The following is a 27,781-nucleotide window of genomic DNA, read 5'->3' as shown; positions in this document are numbered from 1 at the left end:
CTCCCTCTGGAAGGAGGAGAGCGGCCCTGGCAGCACCGGCAAGAGTCAGGTGGCAGGAGCTGTGCCAGGAGCCGGGGGGCCGGTCCTGCCAGGGCTGCCGTGGAGGCCGTGGTGGCCCCTCGGGGATGCCAGGCCGGGGGTGGCGGGGCGGAGGCGCAGACCCCTTCTCCCCACCTCTGGCTCCCTCCCCAGTCTCGGGGCCCCTTCTTCAGCCTCCGTGGCAGCCACCATCCTCACCAGCTGGGAAGCTCAAAAGCTATTGATGCCGTGCCCGGTGGTGAAGCCAGTGTCTCCCTCCCCGGGACCACTGGGGCGGGGGCTTCCTTCTCCCCTCAGAGGCCACAGCACGTCACGAAGCCGCGACTGCCCGCTCAGCAGGGCTGCTGCATCCCCACCTCAGGCCCCCAGGCCCCCACCCCGCCCGTCGCTCCCACCGCCCGTCGCTCCCACCGCCCGTCGCTCTGCCTGGCACTCACCTGGCCCATGCTGGTCCCCACAGCGCTTGCACGGCGCTCGCTGCAGTGTGGCCTGGGGGTCACCTGCCACCTCTTGACCTTACCAGACTGTGAGCGTCGTGATGACCAAGTTGGGTCTTTGCTCCCCTCTGTCCCGACGTTTCCCAGTCCCTCACCTGGGGAACCAGGGACCTGGAGGGGCAGCTGGCAGGCTTTAGGGACATGACAGGGGAGGGCACAGCCTTCCAGCTTTTTAACCCATGGAGAGAAGACTCAGACGGATGTCAGCGTGGTCTCCACACAGCTGAGGGGCCCCCCGAGGCAGTGGGGGGACTGGTCCCGGGGACCAGGGAGGAGAGGGGTTAGAAGGTAGCTGCCGTGCCCGGTGGGAAGAGGGACCTGGCACACAGGGCTGGCAGCACAGGCCCGGGGAGTCCTGGCCAAGGGGGACCAAACAGGCCAACAAGGAAAAGCACTGACCTGAACGGCAGTGTGTCCTGTCGCTGGAGGTCTGCAGGCTGAGGCCCAAAGACCCTGGGAGGAAACATACATTTGCTGCTCCGGGGAGGAGGCTGGACGAAGCGAGCTCACAGTATTCCTCAACTCTTAGCTTCTTGTTCAGATGCAGAGGAGCTCCTCCAAGTTTTGGAAAACAGAAACTACTGGAAGGAAGTTTGGGCACACTGTGATTCTGAGACATTAAGACATTCTCTAGAAGGGTCTGCAGGGACCACCTACTCCAGCACCTGCATTTATAGATGAGGAAACCGAGGCCCAGCAAGGCAGTGCCCGGCTCAGGCCCGCAGCCGCTAGCCATGGAGGGCAGGGCCCAGAGGCTCACAGCACGGCTGCCGTTCAGTCACTCTTGCTGTGTCCCAGATGGAAGGTGGGACCCTTCCAAGCCCCAAGTCCTCAACCCTGGAATAGAGGTAGTGACAGGACCTGCCAGAGGCTGGCTGCGGGATCACCTGTGCCTGTGCACATTTATGAGGGGCCGGCACCCAGCCTGCCCTCAGATGTTGGGGGCTGCTCAGTGGCCAGCGGAGGCCAGGGCTCCAGGCACCACTGCTAGGGCCTGTCAGGCCACCCAGACTTGGTAAAGTCCCCATCCTGAGTTACCGTCAGGTCCGTGGGGGCCACACTGGAGCCAGGTCAGGAGACTCGGTGGAAGGTGGAGGCGGGGCCTGCTGGGTCACTTGGGTGTAACCTGGGTGTGCTGAGCTCCTGCTTTGTAGAGCTGGGCCCTGGGGAGACAGGTGAGAGGTGCTCACAGTCTTACCTTAAAATCCAGGTATCGGGTGTGAGAGGGGCCGAGGAAAAACTGAATTTAAACAGTCTCGATATTTGGTGGACCTGGGCAGTGGTTAGTGCTCCCCTTAAATGATTCCTTCAAGTGTGTGTTTCATGTAAATTGCATATGTGCTGTATTTCATGATATGAGAATGGTGTTGATTTTTGTAACTGAAGGAAGTGATGATTTCAATGTCACCCCTGAGTGAAGAGGGTCACCCTGTCTTGCTCAGTATTAAAGGAGGCCCACAGTACATTTCAGAGCTGCTCGGCACCACATCAACTGCCAGCAAACATCACCGCCCAGAGCGATTCATGGCGGTCACCTCCCTCAGCAGTATGTGTGCAAGACTTCAAGAATTCAAAGAAATACGTAAAAGAAGGTGTTTATGATTTTATTTTAATATTGAATATGTCACAGGATTTAATGACCAAATTAGTCATTTACATTTTTCAAAGATATCTAAATATAAAATTGCTAAAAATTCAAATACAGATAGCAAGCTACAAATAATATTTCTTTTGTTTCTGGGGTGGATAGGAATGGAAGACATTAGAAAAGGGTGCTTCTGTTGGCTGAACAAAGATCAGAATGAAAGAGGAATTCATTAGGTGCCTCTGTGCAAACGGACCCTCAACTGTGAGGCTGTTTCAGCCACGTCGCTTCCTGTACAATGATTTAAAAAACTTTGAAATGCAGGTCCTCAATGAAACCTCAGTCTGCCATCTTGGCCAGGGCCAGTGCGAAAGGACGTCACCCTGGGAGGGACCCTGGAGAGGCTGGCGAGGACCACAGAGGCATCAGGTGTGGCCAGAGGGGTGGTGTCAGCAGATACCTGATTCCTTGCCCCCCACCCCCGGGAGCTGGACCCCTGGCAGCAGCTCCTCCCGCCCCGCAGTCTCTGATGCAGTGAAAGCAGCACTTCCTTCCTGCTCAGACCCGGGGGCAGGCACTGTGGGGAGAGGAGAAACGGAGCCGAGGCCCCTGAGACAGCACAGCAGAGACTCTTCCGAGTCCAGGAAAAATCCACATGCGGGTCCAACTGTCAGCTGAAACTTAGACTTGTTATTTAGGAAACAGAAGAGACCACTGCTGGCTGGGAGCTCAGTGTGACCCCCACTTCTCCGAGCCCCGAGCTTTATATGCAGTCCTGCCTTCCTGAAATCAGAGGTGCTGGGATGAGCCGAGGAGAGGAGGCTTCTGAAGGGGAAAATGGCGCAGCCTTGGACACATATCACTCGGTCCCCTTCCTAAGTTTAGTAAGATACTATCCTCAAAGCAATGCACTCATTTAAACAAATGGCATAGTTAAAACTATTGACTAAATCCTAAACATTTCTTCTGAAAAATTGAGCCATAGCTTTTCCAATCTGCCTGTTCAATATGGGAACAGATTTTTAAAGAGAATAACATAATCCATCCTCTGCCCCAAAGAATTGTCCATCATACCAACTATGATAAAGAGTTTATTAAAAGGAAGAAAAAAAAAAAGAACCGTACATTTTTGTTCTTCGTTTAAGAAATTTGATCAAGTTGCAAGGACATGTCTGGGCATGGCTATGTACATCTTCGGGCGGGGCCGTCAGGCAGTGAAGATGGCTGGGCAGCTTGTGGCTCCTCTCGGTGTCGTCCGGCCCCGGGCACTGCTAATCAAAGCCATTACCACTCAGGGTTCGGCCCCGTGGCAACGACCCCAGCTCTGTTCTAGGGGTGTGCCCCCCCTTCCCCAAGAGCCCACCAGCCCTGTCCTCGTGAGCCAGGGGCTGGCCTCCCCGAGGACTGCAGGACACAGGGTGGGCTCTAGGGCCACCTGGTCCTGGCAGGTAGGCTCTGAGCTATGGCAACAGATTGAAGCCAGAGGCCGGTGTCATTGTTGCCCTGATTTCTTTTCCTTCTGGAAGCTGAAGCTTGTACGTCTGTTCAGTTTTCTTTGTTTTTGAGCAAAATAGTCAGCCCGGGCAGTGCTTGCTCGTGATTCCAGGATGTAGTTAACCTAGAAAGCAAGACGACACAGCCCAGTCACTTGCCAGCCACTCTGCTCGCCTGGGATGAGCAAGGGAAGGGCCCTGCCCCGGGCTGGGCGCCCTCCGGACCCAGTGCTCCCCTGTGCATGGCGTCCAGTCATCACGGCAACCCCGCAGGTTGGGACCGGAGCCCACTGCACAATGGGAAAACACGCCTGGAGAAGACACGAGGCTGGTACAGGCCTTTCAGCCAATGGTGGAGATTTCCTGATTCCAGAGCCTGTGGTCCCTCCCAGAAGCAGCCTGTGCACCGGGCTTCCTCGTCCTGCCCCAGCCTGCCTGGGCTCGCACATAACTTCTCTGAGCCCCCTCTTCCCTCGTCTGAAAGACAAGGACGTCACAGGGATGAAAACCAAACCAAAACAAGGCTCTGTGTTCAGCCTCCCACCAGCAGGTACAGAGGTTCCAACTGGGGTATTTTAATGCTCACAAGCACCCCACTAGCTACAGCTCGTTTGATAAAAAAGGAAAGTGAGGCTCAGAGAAGAGGACCAAGCTGCCCGGATCACCGAGAGGTCAGGGTCCAAGCCGGGAAAGGTGCCGTGGAAACTCTGTGCAGGATGCACAGCCAGCTGCCTCCCAGGCCTCCACGCTGCTGCTCCCACCTGGTGCTCTTGGGGTCTTTTCAGATGTCCCCCCATGCTGGATGGTCACTGTCACCATCACCTTTGGCACTGAGCGCCTGCCTTATCTGAGCCTCACCCCATGTTTGGTTCAAGGGGCAGAGGGAAAATTAAGACTTGGTCCCTGTCCCGAGGACCTCACGGCCTAGTGAGTGTCCAACAGAACAAGTGTGACAACAGATACAGAAGGAGCAGAAAGGAATGGGGAGAGTAACTATCGGGGACATGTGGGGCAGGGAAGGCTTGTGGAGGGGATGAATGAGATGGGTTTTGAGAGACAAATAGGAGTTTGGGGTGTACAAGGGGTGGGGAGAATCAGCATGCATCAAGGCACAGCAGTGGAACACAGCAAGGGGGTGTCCATGAACTGCAGAAGCTTAGGGGCCAGTCACGGTGAGGCAGGGAGGAGCCAGGGAAGGGGAGCAGTGCCGAGGTAAGACCTGCGCCTGCTGTGAGGATGAGCCCCCGGCTGGGTAGCGGTGGCGGTGGCGGCGGCGGCGGCAGCAGCAGCGTTCGGAGTGCTTTTCAAGGACTGAGTCATTTAACCCTCACAACAGCCTTAGGAGATGGCTGCCATTGTTATCCCCATTGTACAGAGGAGAAAACTGAGGCACAGAAATGATAACGTCATTTACTCGAGGTCACAAAGCTAGAGAGTACGCGCCAGGACCTGGACCAGCTCTCCAGGCCCCGGGCCTCCTCAGAGGCCCCCACCCGCTCACCTCCTCAGACCCGGCTCCTTCCACTGCCCCAGCTGCCCTCTGGCTGCGCCTTTCTGAGAACAAACACTGCTTCTCTTCAACCTCAAATATCTAAAAGTTATGACTAGAACCCTGAACATTCCTGGCTAGAGAAACGAGCCGCCCCCTCTGCTGATTGTACTCTGAGGGCCACGTGTCCCGCGCCCGGAGCGGGAGAGGCCTCTGCGGACTGAGAAAAAACCGAGGTGCCCCGGGGAGGCGGTGCGGATGCCTCGCCTCGCGTGGGGCTGGGGCTCTGCCACGGTATCCCCTCCAGACTTTCTGCTCTGATGGTCGCCGGCAGCAGGCGTTGAAGGCTGGTGTGTGAGTACAGAAGGCTTGACGCGCTCGGCCCACTGCCTTGCCAAGTTACCAGCTGAGAGCAATAAATCATGAGGCCCGCAGGGCCGGGTGACGATTTGGGACACTAGAGACAATGCATGGAAAGAAGAGGTTTATCATTCTTAATAAGAGCAATCTTTGGGTTCGACTGTTTGCACACTCAACCAATCTACTGTTTTCAGTGTATTTTGGGCACATGTAACTTGACAAAAGCATTTTAAAATGATCCTCAACAGGCCAACTATTTCCTAAATTTATTATCTTCAGTGCTTTGTGATAATCACATAGATAATTTTAATGGAAGATTAATGTAATAATCAAAAGATAAAAACGCCCTTTGGTCAGCCATTAGCTGGTTAATACGCTGTGGCTTAAAACTTGCACAATTTTATGCACTATAGTGTGTTTCACTTTCAATGCATTTTACAGCTTAAGGCATAAAAATATAGGGAGTTTTCATGGTCAATAAAGTCACAGCCTCCATCACTCGATCACGAGAAGAACCCAATTTGAAGGGACCAATGACTCCTCTGAGATTCACCTTGAAGCCTGCAGAATTAGGGACCACACAGGGCTTAGCTCAATCCCATCTCGGGTGGGACGGGGCAGGGCAGGTCTGGGACTCCTCAGCTTGGTTCAAGATGAGGCTCCACCTGTATGTGCTCTGTGGCCTTGGGCCTCCTTTTCGTCGTCTATACTATAAAGTGGGGATAATAATGTCTACACTGGGCAGGGCAGTTGCGAAGATGAAATGAGATAATGTACATAAAATGTCTTGTATACACTCGGTGCTCAATAAATGGGTCCTATGGGGAAAAACACAACGAGCTAAAAATAACTTGAAGGAGAGTTGCCTGCTTGTAATAGTTTCTTTGACATTAGCCTCTGGTCCTTATTTCCTCCTTTCAGTTTCAGTCTAAAGCTCTTATTTTATGTGAAATTCCTCAATTCTAGAACCACCACATGTATTACTTGTGTCTAAGACCGACCTGAGAAGAACCTCTGATGGCAACATTTCTACCAAGTGGGGCCTCAGTCACTTGGTGTTGGTGCAAAGTCCCCCGAAGACATTGGGAATGGCAGATCGGGCTAAGTATTTAAACTGCTTTAAAAATCAGAGATCGGAGACGTGAAATTTAATCTTCCATCAGGATCGCGATCATTAGCTCTCTAAATAAATCAGGCTAGGACTTCTCCTGGAGTCTTGTGCATGACGTAATATTTCTACAAGCATTTTCATATGAAAACAGACATTTTAGGGAAGGTGATAGGCCTTGGGGATTTTGCAGAAAAGCATCTGCTTCGAGGGAGCATTTGGTCCTGGAAAATGATTTCTCTGTTCTTCCACAGTCTTGCACTGAAGTCATAAACCTGTGTTTCTGTCATCAATCTGCTGTTGTGAAAATTATTTTGATGTCAAATACAGGATTATAATTTTACTAGAATCCTTCTAGTAAAATCCTTGAATATTTTAATGCTGGCTACAAAAAAAAAAGGCCAGGACTTCCCTGGTGGCACAATGGTTAAGAATACGCCTGCCCCATGACTCAGTCCTTAGGTGTGTACACCTTTCAACATCATAGGCGTTTTAATTAAAAAAGCAAAATTTGTTTTTCCAGTTGCAGCCTACTTTAAGGAATTACTGTTTTTCCCTTTTGTCACAGTTAAAATCAAGTGTTGGGAATTCAATTATAATTTGAGTAAAAACATATCCAGTAAGAATGAATGTAGATGGCTAAATGATTCTTACTCAGTGTGATGTATAATGCAGCACGGACCCTTGTAAATTGTCATATGCCAATAAAATGTCATAAGTGGTAAAACAAAACAAAACAAAACAAACAAAAAAAGAATACACCTGCCAATGCAGGGGACATGGGTTCAAGCCCTGGTCCGGGAAGATGCCACATGCTGTGGAGCAAGCTCGTGCGCCACAACTACTGAGCCCATGTGTCACAACTACTGAAGCCCGCAAGCCTAGAGCCTGTGCTCTGCAGCAAGGGAAGCCACTGCAATGAGAAGCTCGCACACTGCAACGAAGAGTAGCCCTCACTCGCTGCAACTAGAGAAAGCCCGCAGGCAGCAACGAAGACCCAATGCAGCCAAAAATAAAATAAATAAATAAATTTAAAAAATTAAAAAAAAAAAAAAAAAAAAAAAAACGCCAGCCCTGACGGGGTAATGGAATATTTCTCCACCTGGCTCCCGAGTGCGGCATACGCTCCCTGGGCTGTCGGGGGATGCGCTGGCAGGTAACTCTTAGCTCACTGCTTTCAGGCACTCCAGGTGGGCACTGTCCCCTGCCTGTTCCAAGGGGCTCCGATCCTGGGTGGTCTATGAACCCTCTGCTTTCCATCCAACTGGTCATGCTACTCTGTCTCGGCTCTAAACTGTCCTCCTAGCAGCTTTATTCTTTTAATCCTCATCTACTACTTTTGAAAATCTTTTGAAGCCATGAGGACTTTGCCTCAAAATGTTTCTGTGAAACAATTCCATTTCATCGAAATCTCCTGTTCAGCTCCTTAAGTCTATGCACACCTGGGCGGTTAGGAGCACAAGTTCTGGAATCTGCCAAACCTAGGTCAAGTTCTGGTTCTGCCTGTCACAACCCTGGCTAAGTTACTTTTTTCCTGAGCCTCAGTTTTCATCTAGAAAATGGGAATGACTGTATATCACTACCTCATAGAGGTGTGAAGGTTCCTTGAGACAGGACAGGTAAAGTGCCTGGCCCAGGTCCTGCACTTTGTGACCCCTCAGTATATCTTAGTACTTTCATTACTATTACTTGACGACATCTACCCTTAAGAAGAGAACGAATAATCACTTAGGGAGCTTCACCGTACCATTTAATATTTGCTCTAGCAGCTAATATTAGCCTTATGGTGGGGTAGGGCAGGTTAAGTACCATGATCCCTATTTTACAGGAGGAGAAACTGAGGCCCAGGGAGGTGATGTGACTGGTCAGAGTCACACACAACCAGGGGTGGAGGAGCCCCCTCTGGCTCTAAGCCCTGTTCTGCCAAAGCAGTTCTGTTTTCTTTCTCTATCTGGTCATCTACGTAAGATTTGGCTTGGAGAAAGGATTCTCAGTTTGGAAGAGTCTGAAAATCACTAGTCCAGGGCTACTCAGAGTGTGGTACACAGACGGCATCCTGTGCAGCACCTGAGAGCTTCTTAGAGACACAGAATCTCGGGCCCTGACCCATATTTCCTGAACCAACAAGACCCCACAGGAGCTTTTCTCAGTCCGACCCCACTTTGCAAGAGTCTGTGTGGCTTGTGCAACCCCTTTGCTCCAGACACACGGGCTTGGGTGCAACCTCCCCGCCACACCGCACTCGCCCTGCTTCTCTGCCCCGTCACAGGCTGCTCTCTCTGTGAAATGCCCTTTCTCTCCCCTCACCTGGTAAAATGTGTGCTTTTCCATCCATCCTTCAGGGCTCAGCTCTCCCTGCCTCCCTACCCTCTGTACCAAGTCAGTTGACTCTTTACACACCCATGGGGCACCTTGTGACTTATTTAACAGTCATTTAAAAATATTTATTTATTTATTTATTGGCTGAGTTGGGTCTTCGTTGCTGTGTGCGGGCTTTCTCTCTAGACGCGGCGAGCAGGGGCTACTCTTCATTGTGGTGCATGGGCTTCTCATTGCAGTGGCTTCTCTTGTTGTGGAGCACGGGCTCTAGGTGCGTGGGCTTCAGTAGCTGTGGCACACGGGCTCAGTAGTTGTGGCTCATGGGCTCTAGAGCGCAGGCTCAGTAGTTGTGGTGCACAGGCTGAGTTGCTCCGTGGCATGTGGGATCCTCCCAGACCAGGGACTGAACCCGTGCCCCCTGCATTGGCAGGTGGATTCTTAACCACTGCGCCACCAGGGAAGCCCCTCTCTGTAATTTTCTTAACGTCTGTCTCCTCTGAAAGAGGACAAGCTCGCTGTCACTGCAGTATCCTGAGTACTAGCCTGGCACACAGAAGGTGCTCCGTGAGCACTGTTGAGATATGGTAACAGACAATTCTAGCATCAAGCCGGGTATGTTTAGAACAGGTTAATTATCATGATTACTTTAAGGTGTCTTCAAACAATAACAATAATTTCCTCAGAGTCTGTTCCAGGAACCTCAAGGAGCTCCTGAGTGGGGTTGGAGGGAAATAGATGGTACGTAAAAAGAATGAATAAACACATGAAGAAGGAGGATTATCAGGGGACTGGGAGGAAGCTGAAAGGGGTCCTGGCTGGCTGAAGCAGGTGCAGAGCAGCTGACCTGCGGTGTGGCCCAGGCCTGGGTGCTCACCAGCCGGGTGACCCGTAGGCAGTGCAGTGACCCTGCAAAACCGGCTCGGGAGCCTCATGCAGTGGTGGGGGGGAGCCGGTCCTGCATACGCCGGGTCTGGGCCGAGAAGGAACACTCACCTTGAGCACGATTTCATTGACGGTAGCAGCGTCAGATTCAAAGTAGAGGTGTTTATAGTCGTGATTGCTTAGATACGTGAGTTTAAATATCGCGTGACCTAGAGGGAGAGAGAAAAGGCAGGGTTGAGGGGGCTCTGGCGGGTTACCCTGGGGGAGGCCCCCCACATTCTCCTCTCCCCTTGTCATTTCAGTTCCAGCGAGAGCAAGTGGAGGCTGCGGGGCTGCAACTCTTCCCAGGAGTCGTTCACCTTCTCATCACAGGCGGGGAGAGAGCAGTCAGGAAACAACAGATCAAACGGCTAGTTAGGTCCCAGTCCACTCTGCAGGGTGTTCCGGGGAACGCCAGATGAGGAGAGCTCTACGGAACTATTTCAACGTAATAATTGCATGGAAAAGGTGGTATTTTTTAAGGCAGAAAACCAATTAACTCCAAATTATTACTCTAAAAACAACTGCTTAAAGTCAAATAAATGAGCAACAGGAAGGAGGAAGGCCGATAGTAATGCTATTACAAGGTTCTCCGTAGCCTGGCTCCTGCTGGGAGGGGGAGTCCTGGTCATGTGATCCCATGTGGAAGCTGCTCGCAAGGCCCAAGGCCCAAGGCCCAAGGCCTCCGGTCATTTCCACCCTGGAAGGATGGGTGGACTGGGGGCAGTGGGGGCCGTGGAGAGGCTGCTCTAAAGGCTGCTATGGAAAGCTGGCACCTCACAGAGCAGACTGACTCTGGGGGTCTGACCCCTTGAACACACAAACCACCCCCAGACCCAAATGCTTTTGTAACCCTTTCCTACCACCTTCAGGGCAACCTTGTCATTTCTGGGACTGCTTCCTGGCCTAGCCTCACCTCACTTCACCACCCTCAGATGCCACATGCCAGCCCAGGGCATTGCACATACCCACCTGCCCACGCTTGAGATGTCCCCTCTCATTATCCTGTCTCCAAAAGATCAGCCAATGCTGGGTACTTTAGCTCAACTGGCACCTCCGTGGGATACATTTCTAGGCACGCTTCTCATGTGGCCTCCCACACAGTGCTCGGCCAAAGAAATCTGCTTACCATATCACGCCACCTGCAGCCGTGTCCGCACCCCCTGTGCCTGTCCTTTGGGCCAAGCATGCCAATCAGATTCCCTCCTCTAAGCGGAGACATAGGTGCCCGCCATCCTCACTCCCATGTGACGCTCTCCCTGGCCCACCAGCTCATGCTGTCCTTGGGTTCTGGGGGACCCCTGTGGACCTCCAAGAAAGTCCTCTTTCTCCTTAAGCTATTTTGAAGTTGGTTTCCATTACTGGCAACCAAAGGAGCACGGCTCCAGAGAGACGTGTAGTCAGAGCTCAGTAAACATTCCCAGACCAAGGAGCAGCTGGTGACATCTCTTACCCAGAGGCCTCCTCCTACCAGCCTCAGAAACAACTCCTCCTCGTCTTTTCTGCAGACTCCAGTGCTTGTGAGATTAAAATTCAGCATATCCTTTCTATTAGGCCTTCTCATCCATTGTCCTTTTAATTGAAGCAGTGGCTGGTCATAGTTATTAATTAATAACATATCACCCATATTACTGTAAGTTCACCTCTTTCCCGGAGAAATCTTCTTGGAAACTTTATTTACAGTAGCTAATTCTTCAGATCTTCAAAAATAAACTGATATATGCTGTACGTCTGTGGCCAGAAGAGTTAAGCTGCTGGTATTTTATCCTGGAAACAACATTATGATATACTCTTTGTGACTATAAATTCAATATTGAAAAAATTAGCTAACAATTTCTGAAAAACCTCGCTTTCCGTCGCTTGACAAATTTAGCCTGATTCTAAATCGTGGTACTAAAATGTTAGAATTTTTAGCTGAAAGCTGATCATTCTGTGAATATATAAATTACTTGTTTCTGAGAAGTGAATCTCACATGAATGGGTGTATCTGTATGTATGGACGTGAGCGTATGTGTGTATTCTTTTATCTTTACAGGATTCAGCTCAGAATGTCAGAGCCTTGATGGTGATATCACCGTGTGGAAGAACAATGCAGATCTCTCTGTTGGCCGTGCTGTGACCAAGCAGAGCCGTCTATGAAGGTCACAGGGCTGTGAAGGACAAACAGAGACACCCCCTCCAGGAGGCCTTACGGCTGACACCTGGCCGTGACAGACACAGACACAAGTGCCTGCAGCTAAAAAGGACCAGAAGGTCTTAGGGAGGTCTGTGGACCCGAAGCTTCGGGGTTCACTGACCACTCTGATAAGTGATCTCATGGACTGTCTATACCACCTGCTCCCGCTCGTCACTGACAGAACAAAACCCAAACCTCAAGATACTAGAGCATGTTTCGCCTGAACAACCGGGACACCATTAAAAACCTGTCCTGCACTCTTTAAGAAGAGCCAAATCTACACATGGCACACGTGACATGCAGTCTGCAGGGGCCTGGGAGCCTCTGGAAGGAAGCCTCCACACCATCCCCTTGGGTGGTACGGGCTCACGGAGGGGAGGCCTGTGGTTCATCTGCACACCAATCATAGGACAAAACCAAACTAATCATCCCACATCGAGTGTCCGGAACGGCTGCATATTTGGGTCAGGTGACTACAAACACCCCGCCGTGTACTGTGCTGAGCTAGGAGGCTGTGTGTGTCCTTTGCCTGTCCCCAGCACTCCTACCAGACCCCCAAGGAAGAGGGAAGCAAGTCAGAGTGATGAGGAGTTCCAGCCCTGACCATCTCACTGAAGCCTCTGACTTATGTGTCCTTTCCAGTGAGAGCATTCACATCACTGAGGGAAGAGGAGACAGACCACCACCTGGAGAACCTGTATGAGGATTCAACAGCTCGGCCCTTTTGCAACTATTACAGAACCACAGATAGACTATCACACAGCTAATGACCGGGTGCGGTGCGGTGGGACAGCTACAGCAGACGGCTCCTTCCTGCTCTGTGGGAGCACTTTGGAGGGAGAGCTCTAGTTAACTCGGAGCCACGCTGTCACTCGTGCTGGAGCCATAGAGCATGGGGCCAAGGCGCTCCGAGTTTTTGCTGTGAGGCTTTCCCCCTTGCTCCAGGGATCCCTGTTTTGCTGGGTGGCCAGAGGAATGAACACGAGGAACACTGAGAGACACGTATGATGAGCATGACGAAGGTGATCCCAGGGGAGGTGGCTGGCCTGGTGGCGGAAGGGCCACCAGAGACACAGCTTCCTGGAGAAGCCGACGCCTGACTGAGCAGTCTTAGAGGAGGAAGGGGGGTCAGCTGGGTAGAGGTGGGGTGGAGAAGGATGCGACAGGGCGAGGACACACACGAGGGCGAGAGGCAGCAGCCTCCGAGCCAGGGCTCCGAGCAGACAGGTTCACGGACAGTGGGGCAGGCAGGAGGTGCTGTGACACAGGGCAGACCAAAGGGCAGGGTGGGGGGGACACTGGATTCAACAGCTGAGGGAGCCATTAGTGGACTGTAAGCTGGGTAGTGAAGTCAATGGTCAAATTGGGCTTTTGGGCGTTCACCCTGGGTCGCCAGGGCCTGGAGGCAGGGGGACCAGCTGCCACAGTCATCCAGGTAGGAGCATATTCAGTTTTGAGCTAGACAGGAGTAAAAAGGATGCTGAGAAAGGGATTGACTTGAGAACTATACAGAAGGTAACAGTGGCAGGACTTGGGAATTCTTTTATAATAGAAGAGTTAATAAGCAGAATTCACACTTGTATAATTTCACCTAATCCAAAGCCCATATATTAAAGTGTAACAAGTTAATTGACCTCTTTCTGGAAATGGATCTATCAATAAACGTGAGTAGTTTATGCTATGTGGTAAATTTCCACCAGAGGTGTCTGGGAAGGAATCACTGGCATTTCAACACCAGCTGAACAGAATAGGAACACAAAGTGAGAAAAGTCTGTTATCAAACCTTTATCAGCCTCGGGAACCTCTAGGCTCACCTCAGGTAAAGGAGGAAGAGGGGGGGTCATATGTCCTCCTCAGCTGCAGCCCATCAGGGCATCTGTCCTGGGGTGTTAGAGGGAATCAGAGGTGGGCAGGTTACCCTTGGAAACTCAAAGAACATCAGCACCTTTCATAGGGAATGAGTAGGCCATAGGGGTAAACTGTCTTTGTAAAAATGCCAGTTGAGAAACATGATCCAGGCATGCCTTGTTTTACGGTGCCTTCACTTATTGTGGTTCGCAGATACTGCATTTTTTACAAATGGAAGGTTTGTGGAAACCTTGCACTGTCAAGATGACGGTTAGCATTTTTCAGCAATAAAGTGTTTTTAAATTAAGGTGCGTAAATTATTTTTTTAGACATAATGTTATTGCACATTTAACAGACTACAGTATAGTATAAATATAACTTTTATATGCATTGGGAAACCAAAAACTGTGTGTGACTTGCTTTACTGTGGTGGTCTGGAACCGAACCTGCAGTATCTCTGAGGTAAGCCTGTGTATCAGTATGATTTAAAAGAAAATACAAAGTCTAATATTGCAATTAGTCCAAATGATTTTGTTTGGGTTGTTAAATTCTGCTTGGAAATTGAGGCATAATGAAAGCCTGGGATGCAGAGGGGGAAAGTGTGAGTGCTAGTCAGAGACTTGGGAAGAAATCCAGTTCTGCTGTGTTCTAGTGGTGGGACTGTCGGAGGCACTGTCTGTCCCTCCAGAGGCCAAGGTTTGCCCGAGAGGAGACAGCACCCATCAGGCATCTCACATGGCACTTGGAAACAGCGGGGGCTCCATGGGTGGTGGCCATCATTCTTACAACTGTGATGGAACTGATGTTTGACGATAATACCCTCGTTGTTCTGACGATTTGGTTTTTAATTGGGCCTTCTTTGAGCAGACTTGCTTTAGAGCTGTAGGAATAAAATGCAATATAATGGGGTATAAAATGTGGCATCTATGCCCCGGTCACATATCCAGATTTGCTCAGGGCACTGAAACTATACATCTGCTTCTGAATATTGAAATGGAAGTCTGGATATGTAAAAATGTATTTACATTTATGTATTTTTTTCCCAAAGTAAAACAGAGAAGATGGAATGTAACACTGAACAGAAACTAATTAGCAGTACAGGTGTCAGAAGCGGAGACTTTTGAGCTTTCGTGCTGTAATTTATCATCTGCATTATAAGTTTTAACTTAAACCAGAGGCTGTGCTGAAAAAACAGGGTCTTCTGGTCAGTTGAGGGGAGTGGTCATTCAGAAAAAGCTGCTATTATCACAAGATGGGACAGCTTAAGCAGAGGGCCAGCAGCGCATACACTCCTGCTAAAAGAAGTGCTCCCAGATTTCCACTGCAAATGGAACAGAGATTGTTGTTTGAAAACAGGCTCCCTTCTAAACGACCTGTGGGCACCCACTGTGGTTGGCAATGACTGGTCAGAGCTGGGACTTCCAAACTGAGCCTGAGGCCCACCTTTGTCTAAAACCCCCCAGGTGTCCCACTTGCCAGGAAAGCCAAAAATAAACTTGAATTTTTTGATTTTCTTTTTCAATTAAAAAATTATAAAATATATTTTAAAATGACTAGAAATTTAGAAGACAGAGGAGAGACTTCCACACTCCACCCCCATAATACCAACATCCTGGCACAATGACATCCATGGTCTCTTTTCTAGTCATTCTCACATGTCTGCTTTCACACAGTTGTAATCAGATCGTATAGTAAAATTTGGGGAGAATTTTTGTTAACATTTTACCTTAGCCTTTTCCTTGTTGCTACATAGTCTCCACAACCATCTTTTTCAACAGCTGTATTTTATTCCAACAAGTAGGTGTGTGCCACGGTTCATGCTACTATCTTTCCGTTGGGCATTTAAGTTACTAATAAAATTGCCAGTATTACAGATAAGCCTATGAAGAACATCTCTTGAGTATTTGGATTCCTTCTGAATTCCTCTACATCAGGCATGGATACTTCTTAAAAAATGGGTTTCCAGGGTCTGATCTTTTCTGGTCCCTCTGGCTTGGAAGTGGGTGGAGAGCTCTCATTGGATTTACCTTTTTTAAAAATAACTTTTATTTATTTATTTAATTTATTATTTATTTTTGGCTGTATTGGGTCTTTGTTGCTGTGCACGGGCTTTCTCTAGTTGCAGCGAGCAAGGGCTACTCTTCATTGCAGCGGGAAATGGATGGCCTGGGATGCTTTGGTCTCTGGGTTGAAAACCCCCTCCGGGTCTGGTCTCCACTGCGAGCAGCATTCCCAGCTGCCTGTAGGAGCTTCAGTTCAATGTAATTCAACTGGCAAAGGCTGGTGCTCCTTCTCAAGCGCCCCGATGGTGGCAGAGGCCCCAGTAACTGTGATGACCTCTTTGACCTCTGCAGCAGGGACAGAGTCTGATCCACTTTACACTTTTGCCTGTGTCATTCACCCCCTCCCCCGCCCCCTTTGGCTCCTTCCTATAAACATAATTAAAGCTCTCTGATTATAAAAACTCCCATGGCAATGTGATTTCCCTCCTTCCTCTAATTTACTGAAAACACTCTTGCTAAGGTCACCACGACCTCTATGTTCAGAGATCCAGTAGATACTTCTCGGCTTTTACTTTGCTTGGCTTCTCAGCTGTATCTGATACTTCTGAAGTCCTCTCTTCCCAGGAAGCCACAGTCAACTGATTTTTCAACTGACTTCTCCAGTCAATCTGTTTCTTTTATGTCCTTTGTGACCTTCTTGTCCTTTATCTTTCTCTTAAGTAATGGTCTTCCCCGGTGTCCTGTCCTTGACCCTCATCTCTTTTAACTCCATTTCTCCTCTGTCAGGTTTGCCCCTTAGGTTTTAACTACTATCCAGATATTGATGATCCCGAAGCAGATATCTGGCTCGGACCTTTCTCCAGACTTTCAGAGCCAACCAGTGAGTACAGCTGCCATCTTCATATGGCCTGCAGTGTTGCACATCCAGAACTGAATTCTACATTTCCCCTTAAATCTAAAGGTCTATTAGCCCAACTGGAGGCTTTACTACTCACCAAGTTCCAAGCATTTGGTCCCCTAAATAGTTTTCATATATTCATCTTTCATCCCTTCCCATCCTGTGACCACAGCCCTCACCGACGTCCTGCCCGTCTGTTGCCTCTTCTTGGTTTTCCTACTTTGGGTCATGTCTTCTTCAGATCCAAACATCTACCGAGAGGAGTCATCCTTTTGTAACACACATCTGGTCATATCACTCTCCTACTTAAAACTCTACAGTGTTTCTTTTCCTATTGTCTTCAGAATAAAGTCCAAGGTTTTTAGATGATTTTCAAGACCCTAAATCAGCAGTTGTCAAACTTCTTGGTCTCAGAATCCCCTTACACTTTTAAACATTACTGAGGAGCCCCAAAAGCTTTTGTTCATGTGGATTATATCTATCGATATTTATTATATTAGAAATTAAAACTGAGAAGTGTAAAAACTATTAAATCGGACTTCCCTGGTAGCACAGTGGTTAAGAATCCGCCTGCCAATTCAGGGGACATGGGTTGGATCCCTGGTCCAGGAAGATCCCACGTCACGGAGCAACTAAGCCCGTGCACCACAGCTACTGAGCCTGTGCTCTAGATCCCGCAAGCCACAACTACTGAGCCCGTGTGCCACAACTACTGAAGCCCACACGCCTAGAGCCCGTGCTCCACAACGAGAGAAGCCACAGCAATGAGAAGCCCGCGCGCCGCAACGAAGAGTAGCCCCCGCTTGCTGCAGCTGGAGAGAGCCCGTGCACAGCAATGAAGACCCAACGCAGCCGAAAATAAATAAAATAAATTAAAAAAAAATCCATATGATAAATTTTCCTCCTGTATTAGAGTATAAGGAAAATAAATACCGTGTTATCATGTCCATCTTTACAAGTACTGAATATCATGATTTCTTCAGACTTGCAAAAGGCTCTACATATCACCACTAAATATTAAGTTCCATATTATAATAAGTTCCATATTACCATACTACTGTGCTTTTTGAGTTCTTGGACTGATTTTTAACAGTTTTTGTTTTGTTTCATTTTTGGTCAACTCTTGTCAGTTTTAACTTCCTACTGGCTTTATTATTAAGTTCTGTAATTCTTTTTCCACCTTCTATTTTTCTGCATTTAATATCCTTTAGGAAGAGAAACCAGATAACGAAGCATGGTTAAAATTTGTTGAGAAATAAGACTTCATAGACTGAGTTGGGGCTAGGGATACTCTTCCATCCAAAAAGCACAGAAGTGTAAGTGACTTGGCTTTGTGTCAGTGGCAGAGGGAAGAATATAAACCTGTTACCATTTATATATAACTTTAGGCAAGTTACATAACTTCTCTGAGCCCCAGTTTCCTCATTTATAAAATGGGAATAATATCTGTCTCACAGAGTTGTTGCTAAGATTAAGTCATGATTACTAGGATAAAAATCAACAATCTGAGGGCTTCCTTGATGGAGCAGTGGTTGAGAGTCCGCCTGCCGACGCAGGGAACATGGGTTCGTGCCCTGGTCCGGGAAGATCCCACATGCCGCGGAGCGGCTAGGCCCGTGAGCCATGGCCGCTGAGCCTGCACGTCTGGAGCCTGTGCTCCGCAATGGGAGAGGCCACAACAGTGAGAGGCCCACGTACCACAAAAAAAAAAAAAAAAAAAAAAATCAACAATCTGAGACTTCTACAATAAATGTATATAAACCTCAGAGGGTTGTTTCAAGAATTAAGTAGTGCATATAAAGCACTTGGGACAGTGCCTGGAACATGGTAGATTCCCTTGTCTTTTTGCTCCCACTCTCCAAGATAAACAAACTTTTCCAGACAGGCTAAGAGAGTCAAGAGGCAATATTAAGGATATTTTATAGATACTTATATAACAAGAGAAAAAGAATTTCCACGTTTTTTAATTGACAAAATTCAAAATATAATAATCAAATATATTTTCTGGGGTTACTACAGGTTACTTCTGAGAAGGACATATTTTTTTTTGGGGGGGGTAGATAACATTTCACTTAAATGGAGTTCAAAGTTAATGTTCCATATCATCAAATCAATTGCAAATATTCACATGTTAAAACCTATTCTTAGTGCATAGGCCATATAAAAATAGGTGGTGGGCTGGATTTAGCCTATGGGCCAGAGTTTGTCTATCCCCACTCAAAGAGGTCTCACTTATTTCCTTTTCCTTTGTTCATTCTGTATAGTTGCTAATGGTGACATTTTGAGTATGCTTGATTTCTTTGTGTAGATCTGGGTTTCTATCTGGTATTTTTTTTCCCCTCCAGCCTTCAATATTTCTTATAGTAAAGGTTTAATGGCAACAAGTTCTTTTATTTTTCGAATGTCTGGAAATGTCTTCATTTCACCTTCATTTCTGAAGGATATTTTCACTAAATATAGAATTCTAGGTTGACAAGATTTTTCTTTAGCAAGAGATGTCACTCCGTTGTCTTCTGGATTGCATTATTTCTGGTGAGAAGTCAGCAATAATTCTTATCTTGGTTTCTCTGGGTGCTTATAAGATTTTTTTCTTTATCATTGGTTTTCTGCAATTTGATTATGATGTGCCTTGATGTGGTTTTCTCTGTATTTATCCTGTTTGGCCTTCTTTGGACTTCCAAGATTGGTGGGTTGATATTTTTAATCAAATCTGGAACAGTTTTCTCTACCATCCCTGAGACTCCAACTACATATATGTCAGAACACTTGCTATTATCCCACAGGCTTTGTTCTTTTCATCCATTTTTTTCCTCTCTCTCTGTGCTTCACTTTGAATATTTTCTATTGTCCTGTCTTAAAGTTCATTGATTGCAATAGGCAGATTCTGAAATGGCTTTCAATGATCCCACCTCCTGCTTTTCACAGCCTTGTGTAATCTCCTTGTCTTGTTTGTGGGCTAGACCTAGTGACTTACTTCTGATGAGTAAAGTACAGTGAAAGTGTTGGGATGTATTTCTGAGATTAGGTTATAAAAGACTGTGACTTCTTCCTTCCTAGTACTTTCCTGCTCCTGGTTATTTTGATGAAGCCAGCTGCCATTTTGTGAGCTTTCCTATGGAGAGGCCCATGTGGCAAGGAATGGATGGTGTTCACAAAGAAATGAACTCTGCTAGTAACTACTCAGTGAGCTTGGAAGCAGATCCTGCCCCTATTGAACCTTGAGATGATTGTGGCTCTGGCTGACAGTTTGACTGCAGCCTGGTGACAGACCCTGTGCTAGAGGACCCAGCTAAGCTGTGCTGGATTCCTGACCCACAAAACTGTAAGAAAATAAATGTTATTGTTGTTTTAAGACATTGAGTTTTGGGACAATTTGTCATGTGGTAATAGATAACTAACACTCTGACCTTTTTTCCTAATCTTCCTGATTTGCTCCCATCAGTGAATTTTTTCTTTCAGGTACTGTATTTCTTAGCTCTAGAATTTTCATTTGGTTCTTTTTAAAGTCTCCATTTCTCTTCTTTTTGAGTTATTAAGTCTTTGAACATATTTATAACATGAATTTTTAAGTACTTATCTGCCAGTTCTATCATCCCTGCCATTTCTGACTCTGCTTCTATTGACTGATTTTTCTCCTGGTTACAGGACACATTTTTTCCTGCTTCTTTCCATGTCTCATAATTTTTTATTGAAAGTTGGACACTATGAATGTTCGAGTGTGGGATGTTTGCATTTTGTCATCATCTTTTAGATAATATTGGGCTTTGTTCTGGCAGTCAGTTAATTTACATGTGGATCAGTTTGATCCTTTCAAGAATCCGTTTAAAACTTTATTAAGAATTAAGGCAGTCTTTAATCTAGGGCTAGTGTAGCCTTGCTCCCAAGATACGGCCTTTCCAGAGTTACTAGTAAATGTCCTGGATGCTTCAACTACTGGGGAGCTATGAACTAGAGTTTTGGCCAGAACTTTAGTTTATAGCTCCCCAGTAGTTGTTCTTTGACCAGACTTGTGAGATCCCACAGGAGGCACACACAGCTTAGTATACAACAGAAGATTAAAAGGCATCTTTCTAGAGCTCATTCTCAGTAGGGCTCCCTCCTCTCCATATTTAATTTTGCTAATTTCAGTTGCTGAATTTCAGTTCCCCCAACTCTGATCTGTGTCTCCCAGGTCAATGAGACTGCTATGCTCTCCTTGGGAAACCCTGGAAGAAAGCTGAAGTGATAGTAGGTCTCAGCTCATTTGTTGCCCTTCTCTCAGGGCTCATTGTCCCGTACTGCCTGTTTTTCAATGTCTGCAAACAGTTTCTTATATTTTGTGCAGTTTTCCAGTCATTTATGATAGAAGGGCTAATCTGGGTACAGCTACCCTGTCCTGGAAGTTGCCTATGGGAATCTTGTAAGCAATACGTATTTTGATTTTAATGAAAGAATGGCTTACTTTTTCCATGTCTATAAGAATAACTTAAAATCTAAGCACTCCATTTATTTATTATGAAAACACAGTTTGGAGCTTGGCAGGAGGCAAGGGAAACAGATTTTTCCAATCATTTATCCGGCTGAGAAATCTTCACACAGATTTCTTCAGTAGGAAAGAATCTCTGCCCTTACCCTCTTCTCAATTCGGATCTCTTCTGATGTTACAACCAAGAAAAAAAAAAAAAAGAATTTGAGGAAATGGTAATCAAAATCTAGGAAAATGTAAATGTCTGCAAACTTTCCATTATACCTATATAACTGTTTTGTTATTATGGGTCTATAATGCCCAAGTCAACAATTAAGTGAAAATTTAACAGCAAAAAGAAGGCTTCTCCCAGGAGGAAAAAAAGATGATACCCCCGAAATGTTTTCTACTCTAACAGATATCAATATTCCAATCAACACAAGGAAATTCTTTCTCGTTTATTCGTTAAGTCCTAGGGGAAAATGAAGAAAGTTTACACAGAATGTAAGAAAACCCACTGAGTGTCTCAGTACCAGCCAATTTTCTTCATAAACATAGACATTCTTATATGTCATGCAGTGAGCAAACATGCCCCCAACAGCTCCCATGAGCAACTGTATACCTGATAATGAATATGGGAAGGTTTTTATCATCCGTCTAGGGCTCAGGGTAGAACTGCCTGCCTCCTAAATTCAGAATGTTGACCCTTCCAGAGACCACACACTGTACTAAACACCTCTTTTCCAGGAACTACAGAGACAAGCACACTGGTCCCATCTATCATATGCTGAGGGTACACAGAATAGTAGGTTAAGAACAAGATGCTGGGTTTGCCTTTTCACTACAACTTTGAGAAGTTCTCCAATGTGCCTCCATATCTCTTTGTTAGAGTCTCACTTGCTCTTGGCTGATTCCAAATTCTAAAAGCAACTTTTATTTTATATTTTTAATTTTGTTGATGTGGACCATTTTTTTTTAATTGAAGGAAACTTTTTTATTTTATCCTCTTTAAAAAAATTTTATTTAATGTATTATTTTTTTGCTGTGTTGGGTCTCCGTTGCCACATGCAGGCCTTCTCTAGTTGTGGCGAGTGGGGGCTACTCTTTGTTGTGGTGCATGGGCTTCTCATTGTGGTGGCTTCACTTTGTTGCGGAGCACAGGCTCTAGGTGAGCGGGCTTCAGTAGTTGTGGCATGTGGGCCCAGTAGTTGCAGCTCGCAAGCTCTAGAGCGCAGGCTCAGTAATTGTGGTGCATGGGCTTAGTTGCTCTGCAGCATGTGGGATCTTCCCGGACCAGGGCTCAAACCCATGTCCCCTGCAATGGCAGGCGGATTCTTAACCACTGCGCCACCAGGGAGGTCCCATGATGTGGACCATTTTTAAAGTCTTTATTGAATTTGTTACAATATTGCTTCTGTTTTATGTTTTTTGGGCCGCAAGCCATGTGGGATCTTAGCTCCCCAACCAGGGATCGAACTTGCACCCCCTGCATTGAAGGGCGAAGTCTTAACCACTGGACCACCAGGGAAGTCCCTAGAAGCAACTTTTAAATGTTCAGTGTAGTTCAGGCAGAGTGAGAGAAAGAGCCACTGAGCACTGACTGTAGCCCCTGGGCAGAAGCTGCCGGACTGCTGGAGGATGCAGCTGGGAGCATAGCCAGGCATGTCCAGTGCAAACGTCAGGTGTCAGTTAATTATGACCAGGTACCAGGTCAGTCAACGGGACACATGCTGAGCTGGCTCCCACAGGCTAAAAGTTCTCAGGGGTCTGGCCAATGTTATCCAGCCGCAGCAACTGTTCCCTGAAACACAGTGATGGCCTATTTAACAGCAGATCACAGCTTGAGGTTACTGTAAACCAAACTGGGTCAGAGAACCTGAGAATGCAGTCTGGCATTCGACGATGCAAGCTGGCCGCACGCTTACAGTGTTTCTCCACCTTTATCCTGTGGCATGCACCAGGTCTTTCTTTCCCTCCCACACACTTGGAAAAACTGAGGTGGTCCCCCTGTTGCCTAGAACCCATCTCCCAGCAGCTCCCTTGTTTTGGAAGAAGATGATAAATAAATCAAAATGCACTAAGCGGCACTTCCACAGGCACTCGCCTCCTTTACTGAACGTGCACCTCATCAATCACACTATTGTCTGCTTGAAAGGCGAGCCTTGTAAATGTCATATCCACTCAGGCCCAAGGAGAGGCGCATCCAAATGCAGCAAGGAGTTTTAATTGGATAGTGTAATTAAACTAAAAAACCCCAGCAGACTCCCTTTGACAGGACAGATGAAGACCCCTTTTAATAGGGCTGGGAAACATATCTGTTAAAAGGACGAGGCGCTGCCTGCTCCTGATCGTGCTCCAGAGTACTCTTGTGAAAAGGCAATTCAATAACTGGGGCATTTAACATGTTAGAGTCTGCTGTGCTCTGTAATCGAGCAGTACTTACCGTATTTGATCTGGAACTTATGAAATAAGTCCTTGTCAGAGAATAAAAACACAGCATAGCTTGCCCACCTGATGTCTGAAGTGCCTGGACCCCCTGGGAATCGACGGAACCTGAGGATGTGAGTATAAATGCAAGCGCCTTATGAGGCATAGAGTATGCCAGTACGGCCATGGACACTCACCCACCCACCCACCTTGGGGTGCAGCTCTTTCACCCAGCGGTAGCTGAATGCTCACCCTCATTTCCCTCTCACACAGTCTCACGAGCACCTAGAGAATATGACAAAATTCCTGGGTACCTCTCCTCTAGGAACTGGAATACCTGTCACGTCAACGTGTTTGTGTGTGTGTGTGTGTGTGTGTGTGTGTTTTCTCTGCTAGTATTACCCCTGTCAAGTACGCAGAAAAGAAATCAGGTGGTCAGAGGATTCAGTGTACAGGCTGTGATGTGCCCAAGTTGATTTTAGTACAAAACCTGAGTCCTTTTCCGTCTCCCTGCTCTCCTTTGTTGGGAGAAGGGGTGGGGGACGCACACACAGACACACGCTCACACGCTAGAGGCCTGCAGCTCCACAAACAAGGTAACAAAATTAGTGAGAACAAATGAAGAGGTTCGTGCCTGCTCTGGACTGTCTTATAAGGAGACCATAACAATCCCTTTCAGATGGAATGCTAGTGTCCCAAGGTCAAGGTCAGGGAACCCAGCTTCTGGAGGGATCAAGACAGCCTCTAAGCTGGGGCTCAGGTGGGGTGCGGAGGCAAGGTTTCAGACTCCCCCATGGAAAGCTTTCCAAAAACACACACTTTGCTTTATTTACAAAAAACTCCAAGTCAGTTTGCCTGGGCCCTCAGACTGATCTTTCTTTTCTAAGAATGGTGAAGGGTTTGTTTGATGACTGCTTTTACTCCTCCATAAAACCTCCTTGGAGCTCTGTTTGCAAATCTTTGAACACTCTTTAATACTGGTCTTTCACCATGAGTTGATAAACCCATTAAGAACATATAAGTAGGGCTTCCCTGGTGGCGCAGTGGTTGAGAGTCCGCCTGCCGATGCAGGGGACACGGGTTCATGCCCCGGTCCAGGAAGATCCCACATGCCGCGGAGCGGCTGCGCCCGTGAGCCATGGCCGCTCGTCCGGAGCCTGTGCTCCGCAACGGGAGAGGCCACAGCAGTGACAGGCCCGCGTACCGCAAAAAAAAAAAAAAACATATAAGTGAATGCTTATAATCTATGAAAACTGGATACTGAATTAAACCATCAAATACCTTTAGGTTTAAATGCAAACGACATAAAAGCATTTCGGCCATCAATTTGGCTATCACTTCTAGCCAGTATGAATTCTGCAGGAAAAGCTATTTTCGTGCAGATGTGGAATTCAATGGGAAAGACTGACTCGTGTACCAACATCAATCAAAATGTCGACTTCCCTGGCAGCTCTCAACAGTAAGGCAGGTTCAAAGGTCACAGGATAAAGAAAAAGCCAAGCTCTGGTTCAGCTCTAATATCTCCTCAGTAGAAGTCTTGCAAAAGTACCCCCTTCTGCATTAGCCCTGCTTTCATTAATCTTCTTGCCATCTTCTTTAACTAGTCATGCAGAACCGCTCGATAGCAAGACGTATAATGGGGAAGGCCCTGTGCCTATTACCACGTTAACATTCTCTTAAGCCCCAGTGCAACAATGGAACGGGAAGGCAAAGGAAATCTGCAACTGCAGGGTGCAGTGCAGGCAATTCAATTACAGCCTGGGCTTACCTATGTCCTTCTGACCTATAAAACACAAGAGGCCTTTGTGTCTAACTGGCTCGGCCATTAAGGTTGCTGAAGATCACAACAATGCTGATCTTTTCTATTTAAGCTAAATCAATGTGGACAAATCATTATTCAGTAGCTTTAATTTAATTAGTAAATTAAATACACTACTTTACAGATCTTGTCAAGTACTTATGAAAAGAAAGATTCATTTAAGTGGGAGGTCACCAATAAACCCAGCTAATTTAACTCATAACCTTAACTGAATCTCATCTCAAATAGCCAGCAGGTTCTATTCACGAGGGCTTAACAGTCTCCTGCAGTTGTGGTTAACTCACAATCTCAACGAGTTCCTGCCCTGAATCCAAACAGTGTTTTGGACAAAAACAAACAAGCAAACAATCCCCCACCAACAGAACCAGCATCAAGAGAATCCGATTTCCTTTAAGTTATACTATTCCACGAGGATGTAATCAGGTTACCTCTATTATGTTACTTCCTTAAGATTTTAGATCATCTATACTTAATTGAGATACAGAGCTCTTTTCAGCTATAAAGACGACAGCTACTTTATTAAAGTTTAAATATGATTTCTTAATGATAGGCTGCTTCCTTTAAAGATTCTAAACCTGCACGACCTTCTTATGATAAAACCAGACCTGGCACACTTAAGTCTGGTACTTTGTTTAAATACAGCCCAAAAGTCCCCGACGGGTGCTAATTTCACAGAAAGGTCCCTTTCTTTTGTTTCAGTGTTGGAATTTGAGGCTGGTACTTAAAAAGAGTGTCCACTGCATTTAAAGCCTACATCTAGACCTGTATAAGGATGGAGAATTATTTCTGAGACAATTTAACCATGGTCGTTTCTGATGGAAACATTCTCCTATATGATGTATGTCTTTGTTCAGTTAAAATGAAATTAGAATTAATTCATCTTTTAGAGGTTTGTGACATCCTTCAAACAGCAAAAGATATCCTAAGGAGTGGCAAAATCAGACTTAGAAATCACTGATTTGAATAATAATGGCAGCGTACAGCTTTTTTTTTTTTTTTTTTTTTCCATCTAGAAAGGCAGAATGTGTTCTTAATTTCTCAGGGCTGTTGACACACTGATTTTCTCAACTAACTTTTGTAAGAGTCCATATTTATATGTACAATTTTTTTAAAGGCGTGTATCTATTTAGTCATTAAGTTCCAGGTCTTAAACACTCACAGGGACAGAGCAATAAATCTTCCCTATGAGAACATGGCCTGTGAGGTAGAAGTTAGGGGAAGGAAAGAGAGCCATAGAATTTCTATTTATGGAGCATGGCTTCAGAGTCTGGGTCTTTCTGATTCCACAATATATGTAATTATGTGTTTCACTGCAGGCGCTCTAATGCTCAGTCCCTTTGCCAAGTCAGCTATTCACATACTTTTTGGATACAGCATCAATTAAACTTGAGTTGTGTTCTTTATGACGACCAAATTAATGGTTTGACAGCGGCTTTTTCAATTAAACACTGCAAACTGGCCATATTTGGGGTTTTAAAAACCGTTTCTTTTCTGTTCAAAATTCTGACAAACATGTCTCAAGTAAGACTGGGGACAACTTCATTATCGTCCCAACACTTAATGCCTTTTTGTAAAGAAGGCTGTTTAATAACATGTCTGCTCTGTTTTCACAACTAAATTATTCCAGTTGGTCACACGTTCCAGTCTTCGGCAAGACACTTGTGTTATGAGAGATAAAAACATGAAAAAGGAAATATACTGCAGAAATCAAAAACCTTATCTACTTCTAGACTCTCTCTCTTTGCCATAATTCGTTTAAGAAGGCCCCAAGAATTTCTGATGTAAACTCAGCTGCAAACATACATCACTATGCTGATAAAAATCACAGGCTAAACTTATGAAATATAGTGACTTTCATTTTTTTAGTGCTGTTAAAATAATTTTTTTCTAAGGTTCAACAGACACAAAAGATAAAAAGGGTTACCATTAATCCTTTAAAAAAAGAAGAAGAAGAAGCCGCACAGATTAATTCTGTGGTCTGATGATGTTCTTGAAGAAGAACTTTTTAGATTAAGTCAATGAATTAATTTGATGAAGATACTGGAAATCATAAAAAAAAATAATAGCATCAAGCTGATTCATTTAATACATCTTTGTTTTGGCCACTTTACAACATAAATTATGTTGAATAACTTTCAGTTTCTCAATTCTGGCCTCATTAAGTTCCATTTCAAGACCTTCACTGAGGACAACCCTGCAGGCACTGTGCTAGGGAACGAAAATACAGAAACCGGTCTCTGGTCAATGAGTTCAGCATGGAGATGGGGGTGGGAGACAGGGTCAGACGTCAAGTAAACACAGCACAGTGTGTGAGCTGCTTTACCAGAGGTGTGTGCAAACGCCTGGGGGCAAAAT

The 27,781-nt window shown here is 46.5% G+C and overlaps 1 protein-coding gene and 1 long non-coding RNA gene across 10 annotated transcripts in view; both read right to left on the bottom strand.

Moving 5' to 3' along the window:
* Positions 1-463: 463 nt before the first annotated feature.
* On the bottom strand, positions 464-1,699 carry LOC309804861. Its single transcript, XR_014294184.1, has 3 exons — positions 1,575-1,699; positions 936-1,117; positions 464-647 (listed from the first exon to the last, which is right to left on the bottom strand). It is a non-coding gene; the product is annotated as an uncharacterized lncRNA (long non-coding RNA).
* Positions 1,700-3,199: 1,500 nt separating this feature from the next.
* Positions 3,200-27,781, bottom strand: part of MAPKAP1 (MAPK associated protein 1) — a 229,547-nt gene continuing 204,965 nt past the window's right edge. For all 9 annotated transcript variants that reach the window (XM_082617690.1, XM_082617693.1, XM_082617692.1 and 6 more), the window contains 2 exons: positions 9,884-9,981; positions 3,200-3,739 (listed from right to left, as the gene is read on the bottom strand). In XM_082617690.1, the coding sequence (XP_082473816.1) occupies positions 3,614-3,739; positions 9,884-9,981 (224 nt within the window). In that variant the 3' untranslated portion in view covers positions 3,200-3,613. The remainder of the gene's footprint in view (positions 3,740-9,883; positions 9,982-27,781) is intronic.

Source organism: Mesoplodon mirus (genome assembly GCF_964341445.2).
Source record: "Mesoplodon mirus genome assembly, chromosome: 1".
In the NCBI taxonomy this organism is placed as follows: domain Eukaryota; kingdom Metazoa; phylum Chordata; class Mammalia; order Artiodactyla; family Ziphiidae; genus Mesoplodon; species Mesoplodon mirus.
This window is presented reverse-complemented; position numbering and strand designations above follow the sequence as displayed.